The sequence below is a fragment of the Chiloscyllium plagiosum genome, chromosome 4, assembly GCF_004010195.1.
Source record: "Chiloscyllium plagiosum isolate BGI_BamShark_2017 chromosome 4, ASM401019v2, whole genome shotgun sequence".
Taxonomy (NCBI): domain Eukaryota; kingdom Metazoa; phylum Chordata; class Chondrichthyes; order Orectolobiformes; family Hemiscylliidae; genus Chiloscyllium; species Chiloscyllium plagiosum.
The window spans coordinates 37,697,941-37,707,943 of NC_057713.1; the positions used below are offsets into that span (position 1 = coordinate 37,697,941).

The 10,003-nt window shown below is 42.8% G+C and overlaps 1 protein-coding gene across 2 annotated transcripts in view; it reads left to right on the forward strand.

Moving 5' to 3' along the window:
* The first annotated feature begins 630 nt into the window (after positions 1-630).
* Positions 631-10,003, forward strand: part of smarcc1a (SWI/SNF related, matrix associated, actin dependent regulator of chromatin, subfamily c, member 1a) — a 218,938-nt gene continuing 209,565 nt past the window's right edge. For both annotated transcript variants that reach the window (XM_043687999.1, XM_043688000.1), the window contains exon 1: positions 631-784. In XM_043687999.1, coding sequence (XP_043543934.1) covers positions 659-784 — 126 coding nt within the window. In that variant the 5' untranslated portion in view covers positions 631-658. The remainder of the gene's footprint in view (positions 785-10,003) is intronic.

A 10,003-nucleotide genomic window follows, 5' to 3' on the forward strand; every position in this document is an offset into this window, starting at 1 on the left:
ACTAATCTGTACTTCCCAGGCATTTCCCTGCAGCTTTTCTTCAACAGTGGCCACCCTCCAATCTTCAGACACATCACTCGTCCTGGGATACACTTGATCAGTTCCCAGGGATTTATCTACCTTAATGTGTTTAAAAACTTCTAGCAACTCCTCTTCTGTAATGTGGACTCTTTTCAAGACCTCACTATTTATTCCCCCAAGTTTCTCGCATCCATATCTTTCTTGACGATAAACACTGATGAAAAATATTCGTTTGGAGTCTCGCCCATCTCTTGTGGCTCCACACATAAATGACCTGGTTGATCTTTCAGAGACCTTATTCTCTCCCCAGTGACTCTTTTGCTCTTCATGTATTTATCAAGGATAAGTTTCTCCAGCAATTTCTGTTTTTGTTTCAGGAAAGTGAAATTGAGGTACAAGAACAGCCATGATCTCACTTGGCATGATCTTAAATGGCAAGGCTTGCTCAAAAGGCCGACGAGGGGACGAATTACCTCACAAGTCCCTTTTTCATTGTTATTCTGTGAACCTGGCTTTTAACACTGCACCAACTGCATTCTGGCCCGAGGACAAAATTACGCATGCGCGTGCCTGGAACAATAAAGTTTGGTTTTGTTGGTTTGTTGTTCTGTTTGTGTGAGAGCGCGAGAGCTGAGCGATGGCGGCGGCAGTTGGAGCGTCTCGTAAGAAAGACGGAGGCCCGAACATCAGATTTCTGGAGGCTTCGGAAACCGTCGCGCAGTTCGACGGCCTGAGGTTGTGGCTGGGCAAAAACTACAAGAAAGTGAGTGTTCGAGGACGCGAGCCGGAGAGACTGAACCGTCTTCACCTGGTGTCTCAGCTGCAAATGGCGGCTGAGGCCTTCTGCTTTTGAAGGGTCAATTATTGTGCAGTGTGAGGCGTTAGAGAGACACTGAGGAGGATTTCTCCCATTTTTGGTTTATTAAATGTCTCAAAGATCGTTTCTAAAATTTCCCTGCGGGAGGGCACCATCTCGTAAAGCTGTGGTCCAAAGAGCTTTTGGTTGCTTTGTGTTGAGGAGGAGGTTGGGGCCGGTGATGCTCCATTCAAGGCGGGGGAATGAACCTCCTACAAACATATTTGTAATTTCTGAGAGGGCGAGATTTTCTTCATAGAGGGAAAATCCTTTTTTTCCTAAGTTGCAGATCATCAGGGAGTTCAATTTTATTGTCTTACTACGTGTTTATATTGTCTAATCACTTGTAAAAGTTCACACATAAAGATAGATTCTCAAAGTTGGAGTGAACTCTGGTTCAGAGAACTGTGGGAAGTTGGCTTCTCCAGTCACTTTTTGCTAACTTGATGTTGAAAGTTATTTGTTGTATTCAGTCCGAGAGAAGTTCGCAACAGAAAGAAAGAACTGATCGATCTGTTCAACCAGCATCAGACAGTGAACAGTGCCGTTTGTAAAGCGGAAACAGATGGTTACATGCTCCTTGATTGGATAACTGTAGGTGGAGTTCGAGAGTGTGGTACTGGAAAAATACAGCAGGTCAGGCAGCATCCGAGGAGCAGGAGAATCAACGTTTCAGGCATTAGCCCTTCAGTAGGATTCCTGAAGGGATTGTGCCTGAAACGTCTATTCAGCATCTGCAGTCCTCGCTTTCTTCGAACTGTAGGTGGAGCAATAGATCAATACCTTTGTGTGATATTTGTGTTTCCTGTTCTGGTTTAGTTTAATGAAGCGTATATAGGAAATATGAAGTATTATCAACAGGTATTTGGGATTAAATGACAATGCTTTGAATGCAGTATTTTGGGGATTTTTGTTTTACTTTTTGATTATTGTTAGTGTTTGCAAATTTAGATGTGAAAGCAGTGAGTGGTCAAGTTTTTTCCCCTTGTGGAGAAATCTTAGCTGAAAGAGATTACTGACCAAATCAAATCCAGTTGTGTTTTTGTTTGGAATAATTACAAGATTCAATGTAAGGTAATTAACCAAAATTAAAAAGTTTCACTTTTGCAGTGTTTGCAAAATATTTTGAAATGCGTGGAGATTATCATTGACATGACGGTGGAAGTTTACCTGGCTGGACAAAATAAATTAGTTCAATTTTTAAAATAAAAAATTCTGAAAATTTGGCACTTTACACTTGGATAAAGGCTTACCCACTTGTCTATCACATTTAGCAACTGGTATAAAGCATAAAGCACAGTTAATTGTTGCTTGACTTGACTGAGAGACTACTGGTTTTACCACGCACGTTTGATCACATTGTAGTCATAGCGATTATGGCACATGCTGCTGTACTACCTATTTTTGGGTGAGTTGTGGAATAGTTAATGGAAGTCACATCTTTTGCTATGTCACAAGTTCATAGCAAACAATAAGGAGCTCTGCTGTGCCTCTTGACAATAAAAATTAAATTTGAGTGTTGGCTTTGACTGTAATTTTTGGTTGTGTTCAACATAATAGCCAAATACTATGATAAAAGTTCAAAATGGTGTTGGTGAATCTCAACTGCTCAGGAGTATCTGTGGCATGAGAAAGAGTTAACGTTTCAAGTTTAGTTAATTTTATGGAACACAGTTAAACAGGAGCATTGCCTTGGACTCTGTTCAAGCTGTTTTTCTCTACCTGAAATGCTACTTGAGCTCCTGAGTTTCTCCAGCACTTTGTCACATCCAGTATGCTGTCTTAACACTGCAGTGGCTGCTTCTGTCGTTTAGACAAAGGCATTGCAAGCTGACTTTCACGGAAAAAGAAATGCCGGTTTAATTGACGAATCTGGGCTTTTTCAGAAAAACTTACTTAAGTATTATGCTTACCTTGATGAAAATTGCATTTGGCAAACCACAAATTGGACTCTGTGTGCATTTTTTTAAAAAGAAGCAATTTGAACATCCTGCAGCTGATCTGTGACAAATACTTTTAACTTTGCTGCATGGGTTTCCTCTGGGTGCTCCAATTTCCTCCCACAATCCAAAGATGTGCAGGTCAACTAAATTGCCCATAGTGTTAGTCAGGAGTAAATGGAGGGGAATGGCTTTGGATGGGTTGCTGTTCAGAGGGTCAGTGTGGAATTGTTGGGCCAGAGGACCTATTTCCATACTGTAAGGAATCTCATCTGAAAATGAGGGCTGTGTGGCAATGCGCACGTTAATTGAACAAATAATTCAGGTTCATAAACAGAAATAACTGGAGAAATTCAGCAAGTCTAATAGCATCTGAGGAGAGAAAGCAGAATTCATGTTTTGTGTTCAGTGACCCTCCTTCAGAACTGATGTAGCTAGGAAAGGTAGTATGCATGCTGGAAATGGAGGTAGAAAGGAGAGGAGATGCTGTTTTCTAGAACATAGAACATAGAAGAATACAACGCAGTACAGGCCCTTTGGCCCTCGATGTTGTGCCGATCCAAGCCCACCTAACCTACACGAGCCCACTATCCTCCATATGCCTATCCAATGCCCGTTTAAATGCCCATAATGAGGGAGAGTCCACCACTGCTACTGGCAGGGCATTCCATGAACTCACGACTCGCTGAGTAAAGAATCTACCCCTAACATCTGTCCTATACCTACCACCCTTAATTTAAAGCTATGCCCCCTTGTAATAGCTGACTCCATACGTGGAAAAAGATTCTCACGGTCAACCCTATCTAAACCCCTAATCATCTTGTACACCTCGATCAAGTCACCCCTAAACCTTCTTTCTCCCATGAAAACAGTCCCAAGTGCCTCAGTCTTTCCTGATACGATCTTCCTATCATACCAGGCAACATCCTGGTAAACCTCCTCTGCACCCGTTCCAGTGCCTCCACATCCTTCCTATAGTCTGGCGACCAAAACTGCACACGATACTCCAGATGTGGCCGCACCAGAGTCTTATACAACTGCAACATGACCTCAAGACTCCAGAACTCAATTCCTCTACCAATAAAAGCCAGTACGCCATATGCCATCTTCACTGCACTATTTACCTGGGTGGCAACTTTCAGAGATCTGTGTACATGGACACCAAGATTCCTCTGCTCATCCACACTACCAAGTATCCGACCATTAGCCCAATATCCCATCTTTTTGTTACTCTTACTAAAGTGAATCACCTCACACTTAGCTACATTGAACTCCATTTGCCACCTTTCTGCCCAGCTCTGCAGCTTATCTATATCCTGCTGTAACCTGACCCATCCTTCCTCACTGTCAACAATTCCACCGACTTTCATATCATCCGCAAACTTGCTCACCCAACCTTCTAACCCCTCCTCCAGGTCATTTATAAAAATGACAAACAGCAATGGTCCAAAAACAGATCCTTGTGGAACACCGCAAGTAACTGCACTCCAAGATGAACCTTTGCCATCAACTACTACCCTCTGTCTTCTTCCAGCCAGCCAATTCCAACCTCCAACTCACCCTCAATGCCACACCTCCGTATTTTTTGCAGTAGTCTACCATGGGAATCTTATCAAACGCCTTACTAAAATCCATATACACCACATCTACCGCTTTCCCCTCGTCTACCTCCTTAGTCACCTTCTCAAAGAATTCAATAAGGTTTGTGAGGCACGACCTGCCCTTCACAAAACCATGCTGACTATCCTTGATCACATTATTCCTATCCAGATGTTCATAAATCCTATCCCTTACAATTCTCTCTAAGACTTTGCCCACAACAGAAGTGAGACTCACCGGCCTATAGTTACTAGGGTTATCCTTACTCCCCTTCTTGAACAAGGGAGCCGCATTTGCTATCCTCCAGTCTACTGGCACTATTCCTGGAGACAACGAGGACATAAAAATCAAGGCCAATGGCTCTGCAATCTCCTCCCTTGCTTCCCAGAGAATCCGAGGATAAATGCCATCAGGCCCAGGGGACTTATCTATTTTCAGTGATAGATGGAGGTGGAGACAGAGCCCAAAAGTTCTGATACTGTTGGGCAGATAAAAGGATAGCTCATGATAAGTTGGGAGAAAGAAGAGCTCTTTATAGGAATCTTAAGTCAGTGAAAGTGGGGCTGTGCTCAAAGCAGCCGATGTAATGACAGAGCTTGAGGTGGCGGGGTGGATGAAAATCATCTAAGCAGTGTTGAAGCCTTAAAGTTTTTGAACTTGATATTGAGTCATGAAAGTTGTAAGGACCCCAGGCAGAAAGTAAGATGCTGTTCTTTCATCTTGTGCTGTGCCGAGGTGGAGTACTGCAGTAGGCCTGAGACAAAAATATTGGCCAGGCAGTATAGCAGTCTGTTGAAGTTGCAGGCAACTACAGGTTCCGGATCACTTTTCTGCAAAGAATGTAGGTATTTAATACAGTGGTTGCTCAGTCTTTGTTTTGTCTCCCAACTGTCAAGGAGATCATATTGTGAGCAGTGAATATAGTAGTCCAGACTGAGTGAGTGAATTACTGATACACCTCTATCTGAATCCTTGGACAGTGAGGAGAACGGGAGGGAAACTGGCAGGTGTTGCACCTTCTGTAATTGCATGTGAGGTATTGCAAGTGGAGCGGACTCGTGCTTCCCAGAGGGAGCACTCACTGTGAAATACGAATGAGAAAGGGGAAGGCAATGGGTCACTGTTGATGGCATTCTACCAGAGCTGGTGGAAATGGTAGTTTTTTAATCCTTTTGGATGCGGATCCTGGGGAAAAGGAGCACCAGGGAACCCAGTTGATATTGTGAGAGGGAAGCGAAGCCTGTGGGCAGTTCTGCAGGAAATAGGTTGGACATAGCTAAAGGCCCAGCCAGGTAATCCTCAGTTGAGGAAACAGCTGGCTATTTCTCAGGCCCTATTGTGAAAGGTACCAGTATTAGAACAGATGAAACAGAAAAACTAGGAGACTGGAATGGAATCTTTGCAGGAAGCTGGGTGTGAGGATGTTTCGTCCAGGTAACTGGGAGTTGGTGGATTTGTCAGGGAGGCCAGACCTGTTATGTTTCTCCAGCAGTTTCTGGCTTTTGTTTCAGATTTATAGCATTTGCAATTCTTTGGTTTATTTAAGTAGTGCAGGTCACGAGACTGAATCCAGAGAGCAGGAATTCACCCCCATCTTGACTGTTTGACAACTTGGCTTTAGGAGCTCCAAATACAAAAACAGCTTTCAGTGAAAGTTGTCATGTAGCTGCTAGGTAGTTGTCATAATCCACTCGTTCAATGTCATAAAATAAAGAAGGTAATTTCCAGCTCGTTTGTACGAGATGTGGCAGATGTATGACTCGAATTCCATTCTCATCCCTTCTGGCAACTAAGAATAGGCAATAAATATCAATCCTATAGTGACAATTGTATGTTGTGGTAATGTCACTGGACTGGTAATGCAGCACTTCAGACCAATGTTCTGGGGACTGTGTTCAAAGCCCACCATAGCAGGTGGTAGAATTTGGAAAAAATTCTGAAATACAAACCTCGTCTATTGGTAACAATGTGACCTTTTTTGATTATCGTTAAAAACCCACAGAAGGTAGTGAGTGTCTGCCAGAGGTAGTGGTGGAAGCGAAGATGATTTTGCCATTGAAGAAACATTCAGACAGGTAAGTGGATGGGATGGATGTGGACCAAACACAAGCAAATGGGACTAGTTTAAATTGCGAAACCTGGGCAAATTGGGCCGAAGGGCACGTTTCCATGCAGTTCATCTCTGTGACTCTGTCTCCTGTCCACTTCCAGTGTAATCTCTCTTCTAATCTTGTCTTCCCGTTTTTCCCCCCTCTCAGTCGAAGCAAAACGCTTAGAGACACTGCATAGTTTTACCTCCTTCATTTGTATTCCGGGCCCTGGAGGGAAAGAGAACAATTGCCCATGTACACAGAGACATGAGTTCACTGTCTTCTCTGGAAGAGCAGTTTCTCAATGAATGACATAGCCGTTTTACAGGGAGGAGCATCCAAATAAGGTAACATACATATTAATTGGGTGACCGTTACAATCAGTGAGCATCAACAATAAAGACGAAGCCATCTGGTGTTACACAATGAATGTTAACTGTTACACACCTTGCTAACTGGCTTCACATAATGAATACTTTTCACCTTGTTAACTGTTTCGGGCGGCACGGTGGCTCAGTGTTGGCACTGCTGCCTCACAGCGCTATGGACCCGGGTTCGATTTTAGCCTCTGGCGACTGTCTGTGTGAAGTTTGCACATTCTCCCCATGTCTGCGTGAATTTCCTCCGGGTGCTCCGGTTTCTTCCCACAGTCCAAAGATGTGCAAGTCAGGTGGATTCATGATGCTAAATTGCCTATAGTGTTAGATGCATTGGTCAGATGGAAATGGGTCTGGGTGAGTTAATCTTTGGAGGGTCGACGTGGACTGGTTGGGCCAAGGGGTCTGTTTCCACACTGTAGGAAATCTAATCTAAACTCATGTTACATACTGAATACTACCGAATCTTGTTAAATTATTTTTTTTAGATTAGATTACTTACAGTGTGGAAACAGGCCCTTCAGCCCAACAAGTCCACACCGACCCGCCGAAGCGCAACCCACCCATTCCCCTACATTTACCCCTTTACCTAACACTACGGGCAATTTAGCATGGCCAATTCACCTGACCTGCACATCTTTGGACTGTGGGAGGAAACCGGAGCACCCGGAGGAAACCATTCATTCTACACAATGAATGCTTTTCTACCTTGTTAACCCATTACCCTTGCCTCTCGAACCCGATTGTTAACTGCAAGTTCTTATCTGATCTGAGTCATGCTCAGCTGATCCTCTTGTTTCACAAAACTCAAAACTTAACTCTTTCCATACCTGCCCATACCTTACACACTTTCTCAATCTTATGCCATAACTGATAAAGGCAAGTGTCTTCCTTGGCTTTATTAACTATCCTATTAACTTGTTCTTCCATATTCAGGGATTTGTGGACAATCACCCAAGTTCCCTCTGTGTCTGTGTTTCTTTGGTGTTCAGCCATTCATGAAGTACTCCTTTATCTTGTTACTCTTTCCAAAATGCATCACCTTACACTTACCTGGGTTAAATTCCATCTGCCACTGATCTGCCCACTTCACCAAAAATGTTTATATCCTCCTGTAACACAAGACCTTCTTCCTCAATTTCCTGATTAAACTTCATGTCATCCGCAAGCTTTTTAATCTCTCTCTTAGACTGTTTTCTTCCCTCCCTCCCACAATTCTACCTCCATCTTCTGTTTTCTACAGGAAAACCAATTTTGGATCCACGAGACAAAATAAATTGCTGGAAAAGCTCACCAGTTCTGTCAGTAACTGCGGAGAGAAATTAGAATTCATACTCCAGGTCCAATGCTCCTTCCTCTGTTCCAGTCGAACTGAAATGTTAACTCTGCTTTCTTGCGAGAGGTGCTGCCAGACCTGCTGAGCTTTTCCAGCAATTTCTGTTTTCGTTTCTGATTCACAGCATCTGCAGTTCTTTTGATTTGTTTGGATCCAAGTTACCCTGGATACCATGTGCTTTTGACCTTCTTTCAGTCTCATAGTAGGACCTTGACACAGGTTTTGTTGAAATCCATTATGAACTCCATCAACTGCATGATTCACATCTACACATCTGGTTTCAGCCTCAAAAGATGGTATCATGATTTCCCTCTGACAAAGCCATCCTGACTATCCCTGATGAAATCTTGCCTCACCAACTGGAGATTAATTCTGTCCTTCAGTTATTTGCTTCAGTTGTATTGGAGCTTAGTTGGACTGCTTCTGGAGTGTTACTTGCAGCTTTGATCACCTTAACTCTGGAAAGATGATAATGTCATAGACCAAGTACAATGAAGTTTGGACTTATTCCTAAGATGGAGTCTGTCTTATGAGGAGCGATTGGACAAACTGGGTCTGTGTATTCTCTTGAGCTTTGAAGAATCAGAAATGGTCTCATTGAACCCAGTAAAATACTTTCAAGGTATAGACAGAATAGATGCAGGAAAATGTTCCTCCCTATTGGGAAGTCAGAAAATACCCATGATTTAAAAGGAATGAGTGCCACTTAGGTTTGAGAAGTTTTTTTTTGCCAGAGGCTAGTAAATCTTTGCAATTCGTTACCAGAGAGGCAACTGAAGCTCAGATTTTCAATTTTTCAGTTTCAAGGCAGAGATTGGCAATCCAAAATCTATCAATGGCATGTAGGGTTTTTGAGTAAAAGACATTTGAAAAGTGAGATCAACTGTGAATTTATTGAATGATATACTCTTATTCCAGTGTTCCTGTGGATGCACAGGGCATTGTTCTTTGCAGGTAATAATAACACGTACATATATTGAGCTTGTTTCAACTCATCAAATTATATCGCTTTATTTTGTTTATTTTCTTGGGGCAGTGCTCTCTCTTTAGAGTCAAATTGCCCGCTTCAAAATTTTAAATGAAGCTTGGCAGCTAACAGTCAATCATCATCAATTCAGTGTATTTTCCAGGGCAACGGCTTGACCAAGGCATCAACTTGTAGACCAACTTGCACTCTTGTGCAGTGTAATTGTTCATTTGAACTGTGAACTGATATTCTTACGAATAGTGCAAGTGATTGTAACAAGAAAGGTTGAGACAAAATATCCTTTTTCTGCAATATTCAACGACTACCAAATGTGTATGAATGTCAAAGGGATGCTGCTAAGGTCCTCTCTTGTTGGCGCTTGTATGGTTCAAATGTAACTTGCCACTTAACCCACCTAAACTTAAAACATGAAAATATTACAAGACGTCAGTTCTACATGCTTGTATACTACTTCAAAGATATGGAAGCAGCAGGATCTCTGCCTCAACTGAAGAAGCTGTACCTCTGTGCCTTTGTACCTAAGATGGTGCTGTAACAGGCGACTTATAAAGTTTTCATTTGAGTAGAACATAGAACATAGAAGAATACAGCGCAGTACAGGCCCTTCGGCCCTCGATGTTGCGCCGATCCAAGACCACCTAACCTACACTAGCCCACTATCCTCCATATGCCAATCCAATGCCTGCTTAAATGCCCATAATGAGGGAGAGTCCACCACTGCTACTGGCAGGGCATTCCATGAACTCACGACTCGCTGAGTAAAGAACCTACCCCTAACATCTGCCCTATACCTACC